At 49.0% G+C, this 25,945-nt stretch overlaps 1 protein-coding gene across 3 annotated transcripts in view; it reads left to right on the forward strand.

Moving 5' to 3' along the window:
- Nucleotides 1-23,529, forward strand: part of LOC119978853 (ras association domain-containing protein 8-like) — a 150,866-nt gene extending 127,337 nt beyond the window's left edge. For 2 of the 3 annotated variants that reach the window (XM_038820748.1, XM_038820750.1), the window contains exons 4-5: nucleotides 3,391-3,517; nucleotides 22,685-23,529. In XM_038820748.1, the coding sequence (XP_038676676.1) occupies nucleotides 3,391-3,517; nucleotides 22,685-22,794 (237 nt within the window). In that variant the 3' untranslated portion in view covers nucleotides 22,795-23,529. The remainder of the gene's footprint in view (nucleotides 1-3,390; nucleotides 3,518-22,684) is intronic. The other variant, XM_038820749.1, reaches the window with a different exon arrangement.
- Nucleotides 23,530-25,945: the final 2,416 nt, after the last annotated feature.

The raw sequence follows: 25,945 nt of genomic DNA on the forward strand, positions 1-25,945 counted from the left end.
TTGAACCTGGGAGCCTGGAGCTGTGAAGCAACAGTGCTAACTGCTGTGCTACCATGCCGCCCTATTTTTCCCCCCTATTTATTCCATCTTTTGATAGCCCTTTGCTGGGAGACGTGCCGGCACAGTGGTTAGTATTGCGGCCTCACAGTGCCAGCGTCCCAGCCTTGTGTGCCTGTCTGTGTGGAGATTTGCATATTCTCCCTGCGGCTGCGTGGGTTTCCTCCGCATGCTCCGGTTTCCTCCCACGGTCCAAAGATGTGCAGGTTAGGTGGATTGGCCACGCTAAATTGCCCCTTAGTGTCCAAAGACAACGGGCAGGATTCTCTGACCCCCCCTGCCGAGTCAGAGAATCCCCGGGGGGCGGCGCAAATCCCGCCCCGACGCCCCAACACCGGCTGTCGTATTCTCTGGCACCGTTTTTCGGCCGGGAATCCCGCCATGGCTGTCGGAGGTCGTTGGCAGTAGCCCCCCTGGCAATTCTCCGGGCCCCGATGGGCCGAGAGGCTGTCCGTTCTTGGCCCGTCCCGCCGGCATGGGTTACGTATGGTCCCACACGGTGGGTCCTGGCAGGTAAGTCGGCAGGGCGGTCCTCAGGAGGGCGTGGGGGGATCCAACCCTGGGGGGGAGGGCCCCCTACGGTTGCTAGGCCCGCAATCGGGGCTCACCAATCTGCGGGCGGGCCTGTTCCGTGGGGGCACTTGTTCCTTCCACGTCGGCCCTTGTAGGGCTCCGCCATGGCTGGCGCAGAGAAGAGAACCCCCCCCCCCCCCACATGCGCCAAAATATGCTGGCCGGTCTGCGCAAGCGCAGAATCACGCCAGCGGTTCCGCGCATGCGCAAGATCACAACGGCCGTTCCGTGCATGTGCGAACTTGCCGTTCAGTGCCGGCTGGAGCGGCGCCAACCCCTCCAGCGTCAACCTAGCCCCTGAGACAGGTGAGAATTTCTCACGTTGGGGGCCCGTTGACGCCAGAGTCGTTGGCGCCGGTTTTCCCGCTGGCATGGGTCTTAGTCCCCGGAAAGGAGAATCCCAGCCAACAAGTTAGGTGTGGTTATGGGGATAGGGTGAGTGAATGGGCCTGGTTAGGGAGCTCTTTCAGAGGGTCGGTGCAGACTCGATTGACCGAATGGCCTCCTTCTGCACTGAAGGGGATCTATGGATTCTAAAGCACTTTGAACGCTCAGGGCTATTACTATTTACAATATTATTGGTCAAAGTAAAAAAAAACAGAAATTGCTGGAAATAATCTGAAAGCCTGGCAGCATCAGCAGAGAGAGAAACAGAGCTAATGGAGCAATTTTTACAGACAAGTGAAAGCAAGTTTGTGCGACTGAGGGGAGTTAAATTCTCTGAAATTGATATTATGACAGGATCCTAATAACATCCCACCCTCTTTCGGGAGTAGGATGAGTGCAGTTACGGGGTGGGCTGAGTTGAGGTGTGCTGTGGAGGAAAATACTGGGAAAGTCAAAGTTTGGAGCTTGGCATCTGAACAGGTTATGCCATGCACCTTTCCAATGCTCCTGAAGTCGTGAATCCTCACAGTACACACTAACTCCAGGTCGGAGGGACTGCACGGCTGCGGCTGAAATCCTCGGCTATTTTCACCCACGCCTTCTTGTTTGGAGAGGTTGTCCACTTCCTCCTGTCCTTTGGAGAGCTCATTGCATTACGACCCCTCAGATCCCGCAACAGGGTCCTCCAGGGAAGAGTGAAAAACCCCAGCGGCAGATATTCCCAGAGGAGGTGTGAATCAGGAGGTAAGTTGTTTTCTGGGTCACAAATCCACCCATGTTGGGGAGCTGCAAGTTTTTGTAATTTTCTTGAAGGCAACTGGTCTGGGGACAGATTTGCAGTGGCCAATCTGTCACCCTGGGGGTGGGAGCAGAGGTTTGTCAGTCAAAGCGTAGGCTGCAGCAGGCAATGTTGCAGCTGCCATTTGCACCATGACAATTTTTACGGGACAGGGTGGGTAGCGACAGGGTAGGCTGGTGACTCGTTCTCCAAACTAGGTGAGTGGGAGGTAGAGACCCTCTGCCCTGCTCAGCTTCTTCAGTGCCCTTTCGAACTGAACCCTCTCACATTAGTTTACATCTGACCCTGCCATCACCTGCGTTGAGCAGGTCTGCAACAGGCAGCTGCTGATGGCTGCCTGGCTCCATGAGAATTAGGTACGTGAAGAAGACAAGCTTCTAATCAGCTTGTTAACTATCGTAATTGGCCTCATGATTGACACAGGCGAATTGGCTGCCTCGTCCTCTCCCCGGCCTTAAATTGCTGACGTCAGTAGTGCAGGCAGCAGGCCAGCAAGCAATTCTTTGCTTGTCCTCCTCTGTTCCAGCATGATCAAACCAGACCTTAGCACTGAAACCATCATGGTAAGCCACTAAACCCAGCTAGGAAAAGTGAAATAGGACCCATTCACCTCTGCGATGGAGGGATCGACTCCAGTGAGGAACAAATTAGCACAGGAACAGAAATAGGCCCTTCAGTCCCTCGTGCCTGTTGTGCACCATTCAATTAAGTCAGAGCCAATGTGCATCTCAACTCCATCAGTTATCTTTGTTACCCATTGCCTGACACCCTCAATGAACAAACAATCGTTCTATCTCAATCTTGCAAGTTCCGATTGCCCTCCAGCGCCTAAAGGCTTTTGGGGGAAAGAGTTCCATGTTTCTACTGTCCTTCCTGTGAAATAGTGCTCCCTCGTCCCCCTCCTGAACAACCTGGCTTTGATTTTTCTTAAATTTAGAGTACCCAATTCATTTTTCCAAATTAAGGGGCAATTTAGTGTGGCCAATCCACCTACCCTGCCCATCTTTTGGGTTGTGGGGGCGAAACCCACACAAACACGGGGAGACTGTGCAAACTCCACACAGTCAGTGACCCAGAGCCGGGATCGAACCTGGGGCCGCAGGCGGCGTGAGGCAGCAGTGCTCACCACTGCACACCATGCTGCCCTAACTTGACTTTGATTTTAAGATTACGTCCTCTTGTTCATGACACCCTCACCAGAGGAAATAATTTCTCAGCATCTGCCAAGTCAAATCCCGTTAACATCTCTTTAGCATTTTAAATAGATCAGATTATTCTTCTAAACTCAAGGGAATACACGAGCCAAGTTAATGTGGTCCATCCTCATAATTTAACCCTCTGAGTCCCAGTATTTTCCTGGGGATTGTAGAGTTCAATTGTCCTGTGTTTGATTGTGTGATCTTTGAGTACTTTTCTCGGTGTTCACATCCAGGTTTAACCATTCGAGCACAATTAACATCAATAGTAAACCAACTCAAATAATCAAACACACGGATGATTGAAAACTACTGTGATTCATGGCTACGGTCACCCTAATGTAAAGAACCAAACAACTTCTGTTTCATCCCACACAGAGGAAACGTTGCGAGCTGGAAGATCTGACTAGAGAGCTACGACAGGCAAACCTCCTGCAGTTCATTCAGCAGACAGGGACCAGGGTCAGCATCCTCCCAGTACAGGAGGGACCTGCTGAGGTTATGGGTGAGTAACTACAGATTACTGCTGGCCACTGGCACTCTGCTCTTTCTCTGCAATCAGATTCTCACAAAGAAACGTACTGAACCAAAGTGGGTGATCCCCAAAACACTTAGTTATAAACTTAATGGGGGCGATTCTCCCAAATGGAGCCCAAGTGTTCGTGCCGTCGTGAACGCCGTCGCGTTTCACGACGGCGCGAACTGGATCCGGGTACGACCGATTCTGACTCCCAAAGGAAGCCAGCACAGCACTGGAGCGGTTCACGGCGCTCCAGGCTCCCTTTCCGGCGCCAAATGTGCGCTGCGCCAACTCGCGAATGCAGAGTTGCTCCGCAGCAACCTGCGCATGCGCGGGGGACTTCTGCACGCCGGCCCCAACTCAACATGGCGTCGGTGTTCAGGGGCCGGCCGCGCGGTAGGCCCCGATCGTGGGCCAGACCCCATCGGAGACCCCCCAGGGGACGGAGCCCCCTCCCCTCCCCCCCCTCGCCCACTGGCCACCCCCCAACCGTTCGCGTAGAGTTTCCGCCGGCAGCGACCAGGGATGAACGGCGCCGACGGGACACTGTCGTATCCGTGCGGCTGCTCAGCCCATCCGGGCCGGAGAATCGGCAGCCCCACTGATTCCAGCGGCCGGCGCCGCGCCATCGCGAATGACACCGATTCTCCGCACCTCAGAGAATCGCGCACCGGCGTCAGGGCGTCGTGGCGCGGTTGCGGCGATTCTCCGGCCCAGCGCTCGGAAAATCGCCACCAATACCTCCAGTTGATGAACGTAAAGTATAATTGCTCAATCGGATAAACTAGTGGCTCCAATTAAAGGGAGATGGTAGCCCCGTTGTACATTCTGGGTTCATAACGCGCTTTTTTGCACTTGCTGAAGTCGTAGTTTCAACTGAAGGTCAAAGGTGAAGAAGCCATAGCAGTGCCTCAAGTACAGAGACGCAGCATTTTACATCTGTGGACCCTTAGAGATAGTTGTATCAACTGGTCATGAAGGTGTGACAAAACATTTCCTGTATCTTCATAAATCAAGCATGATGGGTGTGAGGAACATTGTGAATAGCGAGTGACTTGGCATATGTTGAGTTGTAGGCCGTATATTTTTCCAGGCCAGGCTCCTGTTTTCTGAGAAGTCGTTCTTCTGTTTTTGATGTGAATTAAACTGCAAATATCTGATTTTTGGAGAAGGGGAGGCAGCAGGGAGGGGGGGGGGGGGGCTGCAGTTCCCCCTCCCCCGCCGTTTACTGTCCCTTTTTATGATTTTCTTTGCCACTCAGGCTTTCTAGTTAGTGATCAAAAATTGGTTGGCTCTGAACACCTGCTGTGACTCCAATAGAAAGCTACCCACTGGGGCATCAAATGGGGATGATGGTCATCAGCACAAAAAAGAGCAGCAGATCCAGGGGGTTGGGGGCATGGCACAAGATAAGTGTTCATGGTGTTGGGGGTAATATATTAGCACGGATAGAGGATTGGCCACCAAATAGGAAACAGAGAGTAGGGATAATTGGGTCATTTTCAGGATGGCAAACTGTAACACGTGGAATGCCATAGGGATCAGTACTCGGGGCTCAACTATTTACCATCCATATTGATGACCATGTATATTGTGGTCGAATTTGCTGGTGATATAAAGATAGATAAGAAGGCAAGTTATAAAATACTTTGAGACATCCAGTGGTCCTCCAAGGTGCCATATTGAATGCAAGTCTTTATTTCTTTCTGAGGAGAGAGACAGGGTAGGATTATCCTGGCATGGAGGGACTGGGGTCATAGACAAAATGGCCATCAAATAGAGTGGCCAGGAGCCCCACCTATACCTTTCCACCCTCGGCCATTTTCTCGAGGGTCAGGAAGGGAAAGGACTCTGGAAAGGCCCATTCCAACAAAAGACACTCTTAAGCCCGTTGCAGGCTCATGAAAACCTATCCTTGGAAAGTTTAAAAAATTTTTTAAAGCGGTGCTTAAACCTTGCAGTTCTCAAGATTCAGACCAACTCAATGGCCTCGGCTCAGGGTTTGCTGTGAGCACATGTGAGAAGATGCAGTCTGAGATGACACTGAAGAGGCTGAGAATGTCAGAGGGGTCCTCATCCATCATATTTTCAAAAATCTCTGATTTTGAAAACATAGCACCAAGCTGACCTGTCCTGGTTCCAGGCCTCCAGCTGACCTCTGAAATGAGAGAAATTTTAAATTGGTGAACTTTCAACTGTGATTTTTAACATAACTGACAATCCCATGCCAGGGTTATATTTTACTCTGTCCCTTAAATGGCCACTTTATTCTCCTGGAACCAGTCCTTAGCTATCCTCTGCTCCTAATGGTCTGCTTCCTTTTTCATTTCCTAGCAGGGAAGCTCCAAGTCCCCAAAATAACTTCCACTGTGAGGTTACCTTGGAGATCCCTCTATTTCTCCAAAGCTGGGTAAATCTTCCAGCATTGTTTAAATCTTCATGAATCTTCAATCTGGGTGCAAGCTCTCACCTGGCTTCTGCATGATGAATATTGAGGACAGCATTTCTATGATTCAGATAGGACTCTCCAATATCTTTCCTTCTCTCTCAGACTCTTGTAGGTTCACCTATCAGGTTCAGTGACACTTTAGGCAAAATCTGTGAGCCAGTACCACAGTGGCTTTCTGTGGACTCTTCCCCTCTCAAAGCAATTCCCCATGGTCATCTGAATTATATGGGACTTGCATTCAACTACAAATACTAATTTGCTGTCCTCTAGACCCCAGCTTCATTTTATCCTGGAATTAGCTAGACAGCATAAAGGATAACCATTTATAAAGTCTGACATTCCTAACACCTCCCTGTGAGGCTTGAAGATTAACAGCGTGCCAAGACAGATGCTCTTGCTGTTGTTAACAGGTGTGAATATCTTGCACCTTCTTTCCAGTGAAGAAATATGCCCGCCCAATACTTTTTACCAACCTAGCCATCAAAGCCTGTTGTCAAACCGACCACCCTCCTTCATTCTTCTGTTTCACCTTAAATTAGAGAGATAATCCCAAAACATGGCAATCTTAAAACCTTTTGTATTTGTATCAACTGTTATATCATGTGAGGAAGCGACTGCCTAAGATTACCAACATTCCTGTCAGAGTAGCTAGCTTCTTAGTCTGTGCAAGTGGAAACATGATTGCGGTTTGTTATGGCCTTAGGCTGAATTTTACTAAGATCCCTGCTTAACCAGCTCTCCATCTAGCGATCTAAGAGCCCTCAGGCCTTCAAATGGCTTGTGGCAGGGTTTTCACCACGTCCGAGAGGAAACCCCAGTTCCGAGAGGTGCCAGACAATCCAATGGCCAGCACGTCACTCGTCTCCAGCAACGGCACCAGGATAGGTTGTCACTGCTGGGACGTCAAGAGGTCCCTGAAGAAGAGGAGCCCAAAGTTCAGAATTATGTGCATTTGGGGTCTTGGTGGGCTCGACTGACAGGCCCTAAAGAGCAGGTTGAGGGCTGCGGTTGATGGGGTGGTGGGAGGGGAAACATAGAAGGGGGAAGACTTTGGGAAGAGGATCCCAATCGGCATAGGGTGCTCAAAGTGGAGGGAACTAGTCTCTGCCCTGTTTCACCTAGCAACCTGAACACTTGGCCTGGGCCTTCCCAAAGCAGCAATGACCCCAGTGGCAACAGGAAGAAGCCTTGAGTAGGCCACTAAGGGCCTGAATTGGCCCATTGGTGAGCAGGCCACCTGACATTTACTCACCGTGAGTAGATTGTCCATGTGGTTAGATGGCACAAAGCCACTGTTGCCATGGCATCCAATTTTATGCGGGGTGGCACTGCCATGGTCCCAGACTGGCAGTGCGAAGGTGCCCAATGCCAAGGGGAGTTCCAGGGTGCCTGTTCCTGACCACCCAGAGATCTTCAATGGCCTTGGAGGCACACATCCCTAAACCCCCATATGCGTACCGGTATACCTGGTCCATGTTTGTGTGAGCCAGTACTAAACGGCGCCCTAGTGACGTCTCCCAGGCCTGGCTGGTGAGTGTCGGGCGCCGGCTAAATCCAGTGTCTGGTTATTTAAATGAGCCATACGACTCATTGAACAATCAGATGTGGCTTTGATTTTTTAAAATAAATTTAAAGAACCCAATTAATTTTTTTTCCAATGAAGGGGCATTTTAGCGTTGCCAATCCACCCACGCTGCACATCTTTGGATTAAGGGGGTTAGACCCACACAGACATGGGGAGAAAGTGCAAACTCCACATGGACAGTGACCCGGGACAAGGATCGAACCCGGGTCCTTGGCGAGATCTGGATTTGATGACTCGCACAAGGTTTTGCACGCGGTGCGGAGCTCGATTTGGGACCTGCGCGATTCACCCATTGACCCCAGATTCATGCCAGTACAACGGGGTCACTGAGTAGTCCCCCCTATTTTCCACATCCCCTCTGTCTCCATTGCTGAATCTCACTGCTGCTTCAATACCTCAAGCACACAGAGGCTCCCGGTGCAAAGAAGCTATCAGCCCTAAGTTATATTTTGCACTCTATCAGAGAGATGAGGACTTCCATCTCCTTTATATTGAAGTCATTAATTCAATTCAGCTTCCGTTGTTTGAAGAGGGCATGTTATTCACATCTTCCTTTGTGAATACTTCGAGAAAGTTGTCATTCAGAATATTGAACAACTTCTGTTCATCCCCTTTCAAGTCCATTTGTCTCTTTTATGATTTTCACCATTCATTTGTTTGCCCTCTTATTCCTGAAGTACTGACAGAATTTCTTACCGTCACATTTTACAACTTCTCCTGACATTTCTTTCTAGATCTTTCTCTCTCGGGTTGAGAATTCCTTTCATGTATTTCTGACAGGACTGTAGAACATCTTGTGGGGGAAGGGGAGAAGGGTGAATCATTCTCAATGAACTGGGCTGATTTGGACACGGCGAGGATGGATTGAATATCACAGGAGATCGTGTTTTGTGTGAGGATGGAGTTGCCCCCACTACCCCATGCCGCCATGATTTTGTCCTTTCATGAGGTGCTGACAATGCGCTGCAAACAGTGAGGATGAAAATTGCTGAGCTTCCTTTCTTTCTTTTTTAAATTTAGAGTACCCAATTCATTTTTTCCAATTAAGGGGCAATTTAGCGTATTCAATCCACCTACCTTGCACATCTTTGGGTTGTGGGGACGAAACCCACGCAGACACAGGGAGAATGTGCAAACTCCACACGGACAGTGACCCAGAGCCGGGATCGAACCTGGGACCTCGGCGCCGTGAGGCAGCAGGGCTAACCACTGCGCCACCGTGCTGCCCTGAGTTTCCTTTCTTGACAGCTGAGAGGCATCCATGTTTCACAGCCGTACAACTAGCTGCTGAAAACATAGGCCTCATAAACCAACCTCCTAGTCCGAAGAGTCAGCCAAACGTGGTAGCTGCTTTGTCTATGTGTGTATCGAGTTCTGCATTAAGGGATAGATTGTCTGTCACTGTGGACCCAAAGCAGCGGAAGATGCTAACTGTTTCTGACAGGAAGTAATTGAATGTGATCAAAGGCAGAGATGTAACACCCTGTCCCACAATCAGGGTGTTCTTGACACTCATATGTTTTTAAGTTCTTTCATGAGATGTGGGCGACACTGGCAAGGCCGGTATTTTCTGCCCATTCCTAATTTCCCTTAAGAAAGTTCTCCCTCATAGAAAGGGAGAAGAAATCCCAGAAGGCACAAAACAGGGGGCGAAATTCTCCGCCTTGCGATGCCGCAAACGCGAATCGGTGAAGAATTGGGAGTCCGGCCAAAATCGAGGTCCACACCCGCACCGATTCGGGAGCCAAGCCCCGGTACCTCGCTGCTGGCGATAACGAGGTATGCACCCCACTCTGGGGCCGGAATGCAAAACCGGCATTTGCATGCATTTAAAGGTGATTAGCGGGTTGGACATAGTATGCTCTGCTCTACCCCGATGCTCTGCCCCTCTCAAAGTCTTGCAGGCATGAATTACTACAAGTATTTATAAATGTGGACTGGGCACCATGGCGGCGGAGGGGGAGCCGGAGGCTAAAAAGCACTGAAAAATCTTGAAAACTGTTGGTTTTGCAAGGGATAGCTTCCCAGGCCAGGGGCAGTAGCGGGTAGTGACTTAGTGCCAAGTCTGTGGACTTGGGATGTCCCCCTCAGGATCAAGGTGATTTCAATTACTGTAGTCTGCCTTTTAAGTACACCCCTTTGCTGCTACTTACAGGCTCCTAGGTGCTCACCCAGAGATACGAATATTGGTCCGACTGCTTTTTCCTTCTGGGATTACAGGCATGAGAGAAACAATCCATGAGCCTTCATAGCTGAGCTTCTGTGTCAGCAACTAGTGCCGTTCCATCAGAGGAATTAGCTGATAAAGATGTATTGTATTTTTTGTTTGAGGGCGCGACCTACCCAAAGGGAAACTGAATCCCATAACGAGCGCGTTCAGCCAGGTGTTCTGGTAATCCGAATGCCAAAAAAGCCCACGCTATCGAACGGACTCAGTTTCCATTCTCGGCCTGAGTGGGGAACTCCCTGATGAAGCCACACTTAGTCCCATTTTCTACACTGAGGAGCTCCGCTCACTGAAACTTCTCAGTGCGGACAAATGCTGTCCCAATCACCAAACCCCCCTGACACGACCCCTGACCCCCCCCCCCCCCAAGCCCCGCTCACCTATAAGGGGGTCTCGCGGGACCACAGCCCCCTGCATCTATACAAGGCACCCCCGGGCCTGATTCCTGTCATGGGAAAAATGCCAATGTTGCACCTTGGCAGTGCCAGCCTGGTACCCTGCCAGCTGGTAGTGCCACCTGGACACCTTGGCAGTGCCAGACTTGCAGTGCCATGCTGGCAATGCCAAGATGCCCAGGTGGCACCAGCAGTGCCAGGGTGCCACCCTGCCCAGAGGCAAGCACCTGAGGGCCTCCAACCCCCTGGGAGACCCCCATAAGTGCCATCTGGTCCCCGTTTGTGGATACCAGCAGTGAACGGCGTTCGCCTGAGATCTCCAAGATGAAAGAGTTAGATTCCAATGCCTTAATTTGATCATGGGAGTGCATATGAGAGTGAGACCAGCGCTCTCACTTTAATATTTGGATTTGCTAAAAAGTGATCTGTGCACAATGGGCGGGATTCACATCGCGACGTTTCGCGAGAGCATATTAGATCATGTTAGATGGAGAAACAGTTGATCCTGGAAGAGGGGATTCCCGGCATCTACAGGCTGCGTCACACCACACTTCCTTTTGGGCGTGACGCGGCTCGTAGATCGCACCCATAATTCTTTATCTGGCCCATTGTAGAACTCGCTCTCTGACGCAGTATGGCCTCGCTAATGAATACATTTCAAATGAGAACAATGGTTATAAGTACCTGTAATTTGAGGTTTAACCACATTAATTGACCCTTATGATATGGACTGTGTGGTTTAGGAGCTGCAGATTGGTAAACTCTTCAGGAACAAGTCTATTTGAATAAAGGAGATTGCCAGACAATGCTGGAAATTTGTGCCAAATAGCAAACTCTGTGAATGCAATTATACTCGGCCACTATTAGCATTCCCCTGGGAAACAACAACTGTATGACGGCACGATTTTGCTGTCATTATCATGTTGAGTGTGAAAAACGTTGCCAATCTGAATTAGGGCCCAATGTGTAAAATAATTGCAATCACAGTTCTGTTCAGCTGATTGCATACTGCATGCCCTGATTGTTAGTTCCATTTCCCTGTGCTAATATTCATGTTGCCACTGTTCAGGTTCAATGATATATTGCTCCGTTAGTAGATATTCTGGTCAGGCCGTGGGCTTCTTAAAGCTTCTTTGTTCCGCGCCGGCTCCTGTAGCCATGTTGCGTCGGGGCCGGCGCGGAGAAGGAAGCCACTGCGCATGCACAGACCCGCGGCACCCGTTTAATTGGCAATTATTCTGCTGCTGAAATCTAAAAAGTAATCACAGCCCAATTCTATCTTGGTCCGTGCTGCATTCATCATTTTTAGTTTGATTAAAAAGTTCACTCCATACTGTTGAAAGGGAAAAAAAGATAAGCTGTGTGGCATCTTATTATATTTTCCAGGAAAAAAAACTACAAAGGATTTCACATGGTGTTGGATTCCTTTGAAGTGTAATATCTGCAAAAAAGCGCTGTGAACTATTTCAGTCACCAGATTATAATGAGGATCTAGAGGTATTGGGAAGATTGCAAAAGAGATTTGCCAGAATTAAATCAAAATCACGAGGAAGGTCTCACCCCCAAAACCCAAGGGATGTGCAGGGTAGGTGAATTGGCCACACTAACTTGCCCCTTAATTGGCAAAAAATTATTGGGTACTCTAAATTTATTTTAAAAACCAATATGGAAGGCGAAATAGATGAGAGCACCGTCCTCCAGGAATGAGAAGACTAGGGTGGGGGCGATAACCTGATTGAGGTGCTTAAAATTATGAAATGGGTTTGACAGGGTGAATGTGGAGAGGTTCTGCCAGTTGTGGGGATACCAGAACAAGGAGCCATAAATATAAAATAGTCACAAATAATACCAATTGGGCATTCAGGAGAAACCTCGTTGGCCAGTGGGTGGTTAGAATGCGGAAGCTAAATAAATACAAGAGGGAGAAGGGAATAGAAGAATACGTTAATGGGACAAAACTAAACAAAAATACTGCGGATAACAGAAATCTGGATTACATACAGAAATCTGGGTGGCACGGTGGCACAGTGATTAGTACCGCTGCCTCACAGCACCAAGTTTCGATTCTGGCCTTGGGTGATTGTATGGAGTTTGCACATTCTCCCGTGTTGTTCCTCTGGGTGCTCACTTTTCCTCCCACAGTCCAAGGATGTGCAGGTTAGTTGAATTGGCCATGCTAAATTGCACCGTAGTGTCCAAACATGTGGAGGTTAACTGGGGGTTGCGGGGATAGGGCGGGGGGGGGGGGGGGGGGCTAGGTTGGGTGCTCTTTCCGCCGAGTCAGTGCAGACTTGATGGGCTGACTGGCCTCCTTCTGCACTGAAGGGATTATATGGATTCTATGTAAATAATCAGCAGGTTAGGCAGCAGTTGTGGAGAAATGAATAAAGCTCATGGGATGATTCTCCTGATCGCACAGAGGTGGAAGTGGAGACGGGGGTCTCAGGAAAACTGGGAGTGACAGGTGACAGGGCCATCACAGGGTGGCTCTCTGATGCAATCCTTCTGTTACTGTCGAGGACGATACCCAGTGGCAGCATGGGAGTAAATCGGCAGATGCTGCATGAAGACAGGCATGCCATTTAGATAGTGGCCAAGAGGTCCCGCACCACATGGTGGGGCTGCCAGCTCTGTGGAGACGGCCTCTCTGCAGCAGTTGGGTGCAGGGAAGGATAGGAGGGGAGAGGTGAGGTGTCAGTGGGCATTGAAGCCTTACAGCTATTGTGTAAGGGGGACGGGTGCTTGCCTCATATCAATTATGCAGGGGGGAGTTGGTGGGGGTGGAAACCCACTCGCCGTCCTTAATAGGACAGCAATTAGGCGACTGCTGAGGGAAATAACTACTGGCCGGTCTCCTGGAGGGCTCAGGGGAGGGGTCGTCGGCTGTCGATTTCTAGGGACTACGTAATGTTTTGACTTTACAAAGTCAATTGCGGAGTACAACAATTCACAGCCAGTATGTTGTTCTGAGAATTGAAATGAGTCATACACTAGCTCTCTTGAGTTGGTGATATTTTGTTTCCTCAGTTGTAGATGGTGATTTATGCATCATCTTCTGACCCTCATCGTTCTGGATGTCTTCCACTTCCACAGCAGATGCTTCTGTAACCAAAGGCTTGAGAATCAGCCACATCAACCATGAATGTGTTCACAAGGACGCTAAAACAGGATCTCAACTTTTGTGAATCAACAAACCCGGCTTGAAAATGACCAAGCAGTCCTTGTAACCTATCCCGGCATTCCTCCAGATTGTGAGCTGTCACTTCGACCTCAATATCCGCTGCTTGAGATGGGGAAAGTGGTTGCCGTTTCTTGACAGGAGGTCTCTTTGCAAAAGCCTTACTTTGTTCTGAAAGCTGAAAACTGTCTTGAGTAAGGTCCGAAATAATCTTAACCTGCCCCAGAAGGCCAAGTTGACAGTTTCTAGAGACTGCATACTATCAGAGAGAAACATCAGGGGCGTGATTCTCCCACCCCGGGGGGCCAGCTGGAAAAGCGTTGGGTCCGGTGCGAATCGCGCCATGCCGCCCTGATGCCGGAGCGGTCGGCATGGCGTCGGTCGGGGGGCCGCTCTACGGGGTCCCACCCGGCGATTCTCTGCCCGGGATGGGCCAAGTGGCCACGCTAAAAAAGCCGGGTCCCGCCAATGCCATCCACACCTGCTCTTACCCGGCGGATCCTCGGCGTGGATGCATCTGGGGTGGCCTGGTAGGGGGGTGGGGGGGTGGGGGTGGGTCCGACCCCGGGGGGGGCCTCCGCTGTGGCTTGGCCTGCGATCGGGGCCCAGCAATCAGTGGGCCGGCCTCTCGGGCTGGGGGCCTCTTTTGTTCGGCTCCTGTAGCTCTATGCCATGTCGCGTTGGGGCCAGCACGGAGGAGGAAGCCACTGCGCATGCGTGCATTGATGCCGATCCCACTGCGCATGTGCGCATTGGCGCCAGTGCCACTGCGCCAGCGCAGACCCGCGGCGCCCGTTTTATGCTGGGGATCGGCAGCTGGTGCGGCGTGGGTCGCCCCAGTGTCGTGCTGGCCCCCTGCAGGAGTCAGAATTGCTGCTCCTGAGGCCATGTTGACACGGTCGAGAAACGCGACGGCGTTTATGACGGCATCAGCATTTAGCCTCAGGATCAGAGAATCCCGCCCCAGATTCTGAATGTGCACGTCATCTTCCAACTGTGGATAGGATCTTTCCTGCAAGAAAAGCAATGAAAAGCACCGACAGTGCCACAAATCTATTTAGACATTGCTAACTGACAACTGTCTCACAATGCAGTAGAACGAGACACTCCATAACTTCCTGGTTTCCCAGCATCACATTTAGGGTGTACCCCAATGATGCACTGGGGAATCCCTCTAGGACATTCCCATGTAAGGGTTTATCCTGCAATTGCCTAGAGGTGCTATGTACCTCTGGGCAATTGCGTTGGGCTGGGAAACATCCAACAGAAGCGATCTAACTCAGTAACACACTCGAGCGCCCGAGGAGCCCCCTCCCCCGAGCATCTCGGTCTGACCCCCCCCCCCCCCCCCCCCCCCCCCCTCCCCCCCCCCGAGCTTAAATTCAATTAAGAATCATCTGTAAATGAAAGCTGGGGCGGAATTCTCCGCAAGGCCCGACGCCGTCGTGAAAAGCTGGAGAGGTTCACGACGGCGTCAGAGGCCGCTTCTTGCCCCCTATTGTCTCCCCCCCGGGGGGCTAGGAGGGCCGTGTCGTAAATCTCGGCCGCGGGGCCTTGTCGCTGGCGTCAAGGCCCGGCGCGCCGAGAATGACGCGGCCGGCGCGCCTAATGACGTCAGCCGCGCATGCACAAGTTGGCCGGCTCCAACCCGCGCATGCGCGGCTGACGTCACGACGGCTGACGGCTCAAACCCGCGCATGCGTGGTTGCCGTCTTCCCCTCCGCTGCCCCACAAGACGTGGCGGCTTGAGCTGCGGGGCGGCGGAGGGGAAAGAGTGCGTCCCTTTGAGACGCCGGCCCGACGTTCGGTGGGCACCGATCGCGGGCTAGTCCCCTCCCGAGCACGGTCGTGGTGCTCACGTCCCTCTCCGCCCCCCACATGCCCCATACTCAACTTTTGCGCCATGTTCACGCCGGCAGCGACCAGGTGTGGTTGCTGCCGGCGTGAACCGGTAGGGAACGGCAGGCCGCTCGGCCCATCCGGGTCGGAGAATCACGGGTCGCCGTGAAAAACGGCAGCCCGCAATTCTCCGAGCGGCGTGTCGCAAAACGCGACACGCCATTTTAGGTGGGGTGGGAGAATTGCAGGGGGTGCCAGAGCGGCCCTCCCGCGATTCTCCCACCCGGCGTGGGAGCGGAGAATCGCGCCCCTGGTCTCAATAATGGCACCCGTGAAATTAGCATCAATCGTTGTAGAAATCCATCTGGTTCCCTTCAGAGAAGGAAATCTAACATCCTTACCTGGCCTGGCCTACATATGACATGAGGGCCACAGCAATGTTGTTGACCCTTTACTGCTGTCTGAAATGGCCTGGCAAACATGCACAGTTCAAGGGCAATTAAGGATGAGCAACAAATGCTACATTTTAAAATACATTTTTCTTAAAATCTGCTCTATAAGATGCAACTGAGGTTCATTTTTGCTGTAAACGTCAGTGAGGATGCAGTGCAGGGATGGTGGGCTGCATGAACTCCTGTGATATAAACACTAGCAGTTCTCTAATTAAAAGGAAGTTGAGTGGGAGGGGGGTAATTTTACATGTATGTGCCATTCTGGGAAACTTCCCTCTGGCCTGCAAATAGCACACTCAACATTTTCAGAGTTGCTCCAGCAGTGAACAGACTCTCTGATTCCAATACAATACAACGTAGGGTTGCTAACCCTTCAGGATTGGCCTGGAGTCTCCAGGAAGTGAAGACCAATCTCAGGAAACTGTTGGATGCAGCCCTGGAGAAAAACCTTCAGGACATCAAGAAAATAAATTGTTTTTTTCTTTTGAACATTTCTCTTTAACAGACAAGAGAAAATATTGAAATTGGGGGGGGGGGGGGGGGGGGGGGGGGGGAATCTGTTTGACAGTCAAGAGTCATCCAGTTGGTAATGAGTCTTTTTGCTTTTCAATTGGTGTAGGAAGGCAGTGCGTCACAGGGATGAGCGTGTTGGCTGACCAATGGCTGGAGTGTGGGAGCAGGTCATGTGATGAAACCTTCAGGAATACACTTAATAATAATAATTGCTTATTGTCACAAGTAAGCTTCAATTAAGTTACTGTGAAAAGCTCCTAGTCGCCACATTCTGGCACTTGATCAGGGAGGCCAGTATGGGAATTGAACTCGTGCTGCTGGCCTTGTTATGTATTACAAGCCAGCTGTTTAGCCCACTGTGCTAAACCAGCCCCTGCTGCAACTAACCCTAATACAACAACAACTCCTAAGTCTTAAGGTGCTTCGCAAGCATGAAATCAGCCAAACAATTACACCCAGCGAAAGAAAAAGGACATTAGATTAGGTAGCCTAATGCTTTATTGAACAGGTAAGTTTTAAACAGGAGGAGAGAGGTGGACAGGCCGATAGGCTTAAGGGCCTAAACAGCTGAAGATGTGGTCACCCATAATGAGATCTAAAAAATGAGGGATACGAAAGAAGCCAAGGTGTACTGAGAAAATACATAACATTGTCCTTAGTTTTACTGCACCACGATCTGCAGTGCACCAGTTTTAGTGATTCCAAATAAGAGATGACTCCAACACTGGCTGTCATCTGGCCTCGAGCCTGCAACTAAATTGAGGTCAAAGTTTCAAAGCAGTTATCAACACTTCATGGAATTAATTTAGACAGAGGTGAGAGCAGTGTTCACTCATGGTCCAGTCACACCTTTTCCTTGATTCATTGGCACTATGCTTCAAAATCGATCGACGTGTGAAGCTCCACACATCAGTCGACAGACAGAGGCTCATCAAAGGCTTCAGCAAATCAATCCTAACAACTGAGGCTTGTCCCCTACCACAGATGATCTGTCACTTTCAGCATTTGATGAAGCAATTACTTTCTGGTGACTATCAACATTTTCTATATTGCTTTACACCTGTGAGTAGTACCTTGTTTCAGCATTAACACTCTTGTCTCTGGGTTAGATGGGTCAAACCCCACTCAAGGCACTTGAGCACAAAATATAAGCTGACACACACTGCAGTCGGTGAATATAATTCGTTATTGGGCAGCATGGTGGCGCAGTGGTTAGCACTGCTGCCTCACAGCACCGCGGTCCCAGGTTCGATCCCGACTCTGGGTCACTGTCCATGTGGAGTTTGCACATTCTCCCCATGTTTGCGTGGGTTTCATCCCCCACAACCCAAAGCTGTGCAGGGTAGGTGGACTGGCCATGCTAAACTGCCCCTTAATTGGAAAAAATGAATTTGGTACGCTAAATTTTTTTAAAAAGTCTATTCATTATGTTTATTTATCAGAGGCAACAACGCACTTTGTTTTGCACAATCTTTTGTCTTTGCATATTTTGTGAACAACAGTGGGCAGTCTTCAGTGTGTTCACTCTTCTTCATCTTCCTCTTCATTTGTTGCATTTTGTTGCTATGTCTGTTCTCCTCAGATTTCTCCCGTCCCTCTTTCTGAGGTGTGTCTCACTTTCTCCCAGTGATGTGTGCCTGTGGATCACACCTGTATTCAAGGGAATCAGCATGGGCCCATTATGCTCGTTCAGAGAAAGTGCATTTATATAGCATGCTATCCCAAAGTGCTCCACAACCCATTAATTACTTTTGAGTTGTGATCACGATTGTTGAATATGCAAGTAAAGCGGTCAATCTGCATACAGCAAGGCCCCACAAACAAGCAGATAAGATCAATGATCAATAAATTAGTTTGGGTGGCATTGGTCGAGGAAGGAATCTGGTGTGGATGCATGCCATTCTGGCCAGCGGGAACGGCGCCACTGAAAACGTCTGCCACCACACTTAGAAAAAATAATGGAAATTACCTCCTTCACTTTAAAACAAAATGGAGTTGAGCTTTCATGTGATTGTTTCTTTCCTGCCAGTACCTGAGCCAATTTTTGCATCTGGACAAGTCTGGACGATGTTATTAAAATGTGAAACAAGTTTCCTGTGGTTAATGGCTGCCCTTCTCTAAATAAATTAAACAAAACTAGTTATACAATGCAGTTTGCAGATTTTCAACTCCAGAGTTAAAATCCAGAGAATGGGTGTGAAGAAGCACGATGGTATGTGAATGGTAATACTCGGACCCCATAGTTTGACAATAGCCTAGCCTTCTGTGAGGACAATGGAAAAGATGCTTTGGTCACGTGACAGTTGGCGGTGGAGAGCACCGGGCAGGGCAATTTCGTGTCCCCTGTGGACCCTTCCCATAGGGAGCAGGGACCTTGACAAGCTGAATGGAGCAAGATGTCATGAGGCAAGGGAGAAAGAAGCAAAGGCAAATGCAGGACTTGTGAGGGTGGCAAGTGTCCAGAGCATCTGGAAGCCCCTGAGTGTGGCTAAGGAGCAAGGAAGGAGAATTAGTGACGGGCAGAACCCCTGAGTCTGAGAAACATTTTGGAGAGAGAGCAGAGAAGGATTGCAGCCAGGAGCTGGAGCAGCAGAAACAATCTGGTGAGTCACTGCGTTGAGGAGCCGATGTCCAGAATAGGACAGAGATCTGGAGCATCGGCGGTGAATATTCCCTGTATATAGTTTGTTGCTTAAAGTTACACTTGTCATTAAAGTGTCCTTTAAGGACCCCCATGTGATTTTCCCCCCTCGCCCTCCACCCTTCCCACCCATCAAAGTCAGGACGGAAAATCCCCTTCCAGATCATCTGTGTTTTCTTGCGTGACATTGAGAGATAAATATTCGCCAGGTAACAGGGAGAACTTCCCCACTGTTATTTGGTTTTGTTTGACCACATGGTTTGCAGCACAGCTTCAGTGATGTAATTTGTGGGTGGAGCTGGGCTGTGGCTGTCAGGGGAGAGGGGGTTTAGTGTTTTGGTTTCATTTTCAGTTTGTTGGTTTGGACTGCAGGATGTTTATTTTAAAACTGTTCCAGTGAACTGAAAGCACATTGGGTGTGGCAAACTGCCTTGGTAACTTTAAAGATAGGAGTTGCTTTCTGGAAGGAGTTTGGAATCTGCTGTTTGGAGGCTAGAGCAGAATATCAGGGCAAGGACCAGTCCCATTGAAGTGAGATTACAGTGTGCTGGACCACACTCTTGAAAGGGGTTTTGGTTTTATTGGATTTTGTATTGAATCCCCCTTAGTAGCTGTTCCAAGTCATTAAGAGTTACATACATAGATTACTGTTGTGTATTTTTTCATGTTTGTAATTGATAACAAATTGGTAAACTTTGTATATATGTTAACTACATTCTTATAGTAAACTTTGTTTTTATAAAAGCGAATAGGAAGTGAAGGCTCTTGTGCTAATCCTAGCCAAATTCAACATAAAAGTTATAGGTCAGGTGAGCTTCATAATACACTTTGGAGTTTCTGAGCCCTGGCCTATAACACACTTCCATGAAAGCTTATACAGTTTTGATGCCAGTGGAATAAAGGAAACTTATTTTTTAGCCTTTGTACAGTCCATGGCCGGGATTCTCCCGCAATCGGCGAGGCGGGCAGTGCCGGCACTAAAGAGTGGCGTGAATCCCTCCGCCGTTGGGCCACCCAGAAGGTGCAGAATCCTACGCACTTCCGGGGGCTAGGCCAGCGCTGGAGGGGTTGGCGCCGCGCCAACCAGCGGCGAAGGGCCACCGCCGGCCGGCACGAATTGGCTCATGCGCAGGAGTGCCAGTGTGTTTTGGAGCATGCGTAGGGGGTTTCTTCTCCGCGCCAGCCATTGCGGAGCCTTACAGAGGCCGGCGCGGAGGGAAAGAGTGCCCCCATGGCCCAGGCCCGCCTGCAGATCGGTGGGCCTCGATCGCGGGCCAGGCCACCGTGGGGGCCCCCCGGGACCGGATCCCCCCGCGGCTCTCCGAAGACGCCGCAGGCTGCCCTCCAAGCCAGGTCCCGCCAGTATGGACCTTGTTTCACGCCAGTGGGACTGGATGCAAATGGTTGGCTCCTCGGCCCATCGGGGCCCGGAGAATTGCTGGGGGTACTGCTGCCAATGGCCCCGACCAGCGCAGCGAGATTCCCACCCCTGCCCGAAAACCAGCACCGGAGAATTCGGCAGCTGGTGTTGGAGCAGCGAGACGGGATTCGCACCGCCCCCCCCCCCCCCCCCCCCCCCCCCCGGTGATTCTCCGACCCGGCGGGGGTCGGAGAATCCCACCCCAAGTACTTAAATCTCACGTTATATAAGAAACATCATTCGGCAGAGTTGGCCATGACCTCTCTATCTGAGAAACTGGAGCAAGGTTTCATTGCAGAGATTTCAATGTCACACCTTGACTGGTGTGGGACCAAAGAAACCAACTACTGTGAATTATATCCAACAGCGAAGTCATCTTTTTAATCTATCCAGCCTTTTTTCTTCAGTGGACCAACAAAGGCCAGTATCATTTCAAGACTTCACCCTAAGTAAAAGCAAGAGTGACAAAGAACTCTTGAACTCTTAAGATTTAAATGCATGATATCTTTATTGTAATCATAACCTTTTGTTGAATGTGTGAGTGGGTGTGGTTGGGTATACATTCCGCTGTTGGATAGTAAATATTTGCCTTTTCAAGGGCAGCACGGTAGTGCAGTGGGTTAGCACTGCAGCCTCATGGCGCTGAGGTCCCAAGTTCGATCCTGGCTCTGGGTCACTGTCCGTGTGGAGTTTGCACATTCTCCCCATGTTTGCGTGGGTTTCGCCCGCACAACCCAAAAATGTTAAAGCTAGGAGGATTGACCACGCTAAATTGCCCTTAATTGGAAAAAATGAATTGGGTACTCCAAAATTTAAGAAACAATTTGTCTTTTCTTCTAAAAACTCACAAGAAAACTTGTCATTTGTCTGTCTCTGACAATTACAGGGCTCAGGAGGTTAAATACTTTTTTATTTTTAAAACACACTGTCTGGAATCAGTTGAGAGGTGGAAAAAAATGAGAGCCATACCTATCATCCCTGCCCTGCCCACAATAGTATCAAGAGGCTTCTGGTATCTCACCCAAATGGCCATTCTACATGATTGAGTCTGGACATCTAGGCTCCAAAATTCCTATGGTTCTGATTCTCTGACGCAGGTGTAAGATTTACACGTCACATCACGAGGCTGTTGAACAAAGTGGATCTGCGTGTAGTGAGCAACCAAAAAAGAAATGGACAGATTTCTAAGTCATTGAACGTAAGAGGGGCATATAGGCTTCAAGTGGAGGCAGTAATGGAACACAATGACCAGGCCATTCCGGATCAATGAGATGATTGGGCTGACTGGCTATTTTGTAAAGAAAGAAAGATTTGCATTCATAGGGTACTTTTCATGACCACCGATAGTCTCAAAGTGTTTTTCAGTCAATGAAATACTCTTAAAGTGTAGTCACTGCTTTAATGTAGGGAACACATCAGTCAATTTGACAGTTCAATCTCTCACAAACAGCAATGTCATAATGAGCAGGGGCGCAATTTTCTCATTTTCAACAAGAGTGGAGAAAGCGGTGATTAACCCACCGGGTGCGCTGCCAGCTTTTCCCGCTGAATTTTTAAACCCTCTGAAATCTGGAGGTGGGGGTCCCACAATGTCATGCTGTCGGGTGGGTTAATGGGGGCCCCAATGTAAAAATAAAAAAGGAGCTCCACCCCCCCACCCCGACACATAACCCCTCCTCCCAGGGACTCTCCCATGGACACAGGGAACCTGCCACCCAATGGCCACAGAACTCCCCTGCCCTCCCCCCAGGGAACCCCTACTCCCCACAGATATGGACCTCCCCTCACGCCTCCGCCCCATACACAGACACGGAACCTCCCATGGACACTGAACTCCTCACACATCCCAAACCTCCCTAATGTAACCTCCCCTGCCTCAGCAGCACTGCCCGAGCATCACCCTAGGGCTGTACCCCAGTGGGTTCTGGTTGCCAATTCGATATTTGTAAAAACCCGTTGGGAACCCCGGCGGCGTGGTGTCACCCCACCAGTGGGGGAGGGTCTGGACCTTCATTCGTTGGGAGATTTCCCAGCTGCGAGGTCTGCTAATTATATTTAAATTAATTCAAATGGGGTTGCAGCCATTGCGTGGCAGGGACCCCGTTACGTCACTGGCAGGGGTGGGTGGGGCGGAAAGAATGAATTGAACGGGGAAATCTTGTCAGTGTAAAAGCCGTTTTGGGACCCCCATGTGATTTTCCCCCCTCGCCCTCCACCCTTCCCACCCATCAAAGTCAGGACAGAACATCCCCTTCCAGATCATCTGTGTTTTCTTGCGTGACATTGAGAGATAAATATTCGCCAGGTAACAGGGAGAACTTCCCCATTGTTCTTTTGAATTATGTAAAAGACTCGTTGGCGCTATGTCCATTTTCGTTCAAATGCCTGATGGCTCTACTTTCATGCTGATGTGAACTTGTATATTAATGCATGTTTATTCTCTCCTTTCGCAGAGTCTCTGCCCCATCCAGATTCCTTCAAGTTTGAAATGTTTCCTGCCAAAAACAAGGTTCTCCAGTATTCAATGGTCTCCAGCTTCAACCAAGAAGGGATCTATGTATAACTGTTTCATTTTATTCTGAACTTGGACTCACTTAAGTACAACAGATCGATCCAACACATGCATGGCCTGTGCCAGCAGGTTTGACTCTGATGGCATTGACAGACATTAGGCAAAAAGGATGCTTCACTGAAGTTTTAGAAAGGGGCTTGATTTGTGCTTTACGGCTTCTGCCACCTGAAGGCAACCTGCATTCGGTTGTACCCTGGATTTGGATCTAGCTCTTGGACTGGGAAATGCAATCCTCACATTAACAGCATGTGCATTGTCTAAATACAATTCAGTCACATCCAAGAGATACATGTGGATACGATGCTGAGAATAGAACTCAACATATCATTTACACAATTGAAGCTGATACAACGTACTTGGCGCCGCTGACAGTAAATACATTGTGCTCTGTACTGGGCCAATCCGCAACAACTCATATTTATATCATGCTTTTAACTTAATAACATCTTCCAATGCACTTCACAGGGTCTTTGGGTCACCAATAATGGACAAATTAAAATTGGGGCGCTGAAGAGGCCAGAATTAGATGAGTGCTGATATCTCTGAGGTTTACCGATCAGATGACAGACATTGGGAAGGGTGCCCATTGAGTACTTGTACATAGATTTGGGACTGCAAGTAACATGGTGTACATATGACCATTAAGTGACTCAACAATGTATTTAGACCTGGAACTGTGAATACTTTATTAGTCCGTTGGCTACTTTAATACATATTTGGAAACAAGACAAGCCACATATTGCTGTATTAACACTATGTACAAACGCATCTGACACAGTGACTGAGGCTAACAGGATATATAGAGTACTTGAATGCTCATAGACATTTCTAACTATCAGGTACTGAATGTTCACTGTTCTATAGTAATGTGCTGAGTTCCTGTGCATAGATCACGTACTGAGACTGAAAGTCATATTTTCAGATTCACAAGACTGGTTTTCCTATTCACTGCACACCCTTGTTCAGCTTGAATGTTGTTAATGCGCAATAGATGCAAAACTAGTGCAGTAATGCACATTCTTTAGAGAACATGGTAAATGCAGAATGTGTTGAATAATCAGAGTTGAGGCGACACAGTGACACAGTGGTCAGCACTGCTGCCTCACAGCACCAGAGACCCACATTCAATTCTGGCCTTGAGTGACTGTGTGGAATTTGCACCTTCTCCCGTGGATTTCCTCCGGGTGGTCTAGTTTCCTTCCACAGTCCAAATATACGCAAATTAGGTGGATTAGCTATCCTAAATTGCCCCTTAGTGTCCAAAGATGTGCAGATTAGGTGGGGTTACGGGGATAGGGTGGGGAAGTGAGCCTAGGTAGGATGCTCTTTCAGACCCGATGGGCTGAATGGACTCCTTCTGTACTGTAGGGATTCTATGAAAGAGTTAACACATTTCTTTCACAAATAAGCTCCAAAGTGTTCCATTCTTAACAACAGCAGGTAAAAGCTCTTTGCTTATGACTCAGAAAATCGATTGGTGGTACAGAACATGAGTATTGTTGAGACGTGCTGTCGACGCTTTTCATCTTGTGCTCATCAAGACAGATGCAAGAATGCCAATTATGAAGGGAACAACAATTTATACTGCATGTGAAGTTGTGGTTAACAAGTGGATTATAACTGGTAGATGTGTTGCCATGGTGAATGTATTAGGGAACAGTTAACTGACAAATTCAAACCAGGAAGGTCAACTCTGATTGATCAAGGCATTGTCAAATTTCAACAAAAGCTTGGTAGTTAACTGTTCCCTGATGCATTCCCCATGGCAATGCCTCTACCAATCAGAATCCACTTGCCAAACAATCAGCACTGTCTTTTCATGCAGTATAAATTGTTGTTCCCTTTACAATCAGTATTCATGCGCCTGTCCTGAAACGTGCATGATGAAAAGTTTTGACAGCATGTTTGTTTTTCAGCAATTCATGCAGAAAGTGTACAATTGAAATTCGCAGGAAGGAAATAAGCTCAGCAATTGTATCTTTATTAGCAATCTTTTTTATATTAAACTCACAGGACCAATAAAGGTCATTTGAAACCAGCTGAATGTCAAAAGTTTCATCAAATGTCAGTCCAACACAGTCTTGAAACTAATATGGTATCAGCCATGCCCGTCTCCCTGAGCAGGAGGTCTGCAAACCCTCCAGGATTGTCCTGGACTTTCCAGTAATTAGAGAGTTACATTGCAACACAGCAGAAGGCCATTTCTCCTACTGGGTCTTTGCCGGATTAATTAAAGATTAATTTCCTTGACGTTGCTGTGAACAACATGGGGGGAAAAACAGAGGGACATAAAAAAATGTGTTATTATTAGTTGTAAAAATATTAAAAATGAAGGAACCAGGTGTTTTGATCAGATTATTAGGTTGGAGGCAGGAGGTCACATAATGATTCCATGGGGAATATGCCCTAATGAGCAGTCCACTCCAACCATCCACCAGCGTCTCTATGTGAAATGGTTATATCTGATCCATCCATTCATCTGCCCTCTGCTGATTTTCACTGTTGTTGCTGGGCCAAAGGTAAACAGTTTTTCAGCAGTCTTTGGTGTGGATTGCAGCGGGGAATGGGAAAGAGAAGCTGAGTGAGTTCACCCGTTCCTCCTACAATCTGGTGGTGGGGTGTTACAGTTCGCTCAGGCTGTCTGTGTCGGCATGACACGGGTTTGATTCCGGCCTTCGGTGACTATCTGTTTGAAGTTTTCACATTCTCCCTGCATCTATGTGGGTTTCGGGCAGCACGATGGCGCAGTGGTTAGCAATACTGCCTAACGGCGCCGAGGTCCCAGGTTCGATCCCGGCCCTGGGTCACTGTCCATGTGGAGTTTGCACATTCGCCCCATGTTTAGACCATAAGACCATAAGACATAGGAGTGGAAGTAAGGCCATTCGGCCCATCGAGTCCACTCCGCCATTCAATCATGGCTGATGGGCATTTCAACTCCACCTACCAGCATTCTCCCCGTAGCCCTTAATCCTTCGCGACATCAAGAATTTATCTATCTCTTGCGAGGGTTTCACCCCCACAACCCAAAAATGTGCAAGGTAGGTGGATTGGCCACGCTAAATTTCCCCTTAATTGGAAAAAAAAATAAATTGGTTACCCTAAAATCTATTTAAAAAAAAAATCTATGTGGGTTACCTCC

Source organism: Scyliorhinus canicula, chromosome 15 (assembly GCF_902713615.1).
Source record: "Scyliorhinus canicula chromosome 15, sScyCan1.1, whole genome shotgun sequence".
Classification (NCBI taxonomy): domain Eukaryota; kingdom Metazoa; phylum Chordata; class Chondrichthyes; order Carcharhiniformes; family Scyliorhinidae; genus Scyliorhinus; species Scyliorhinus canicula.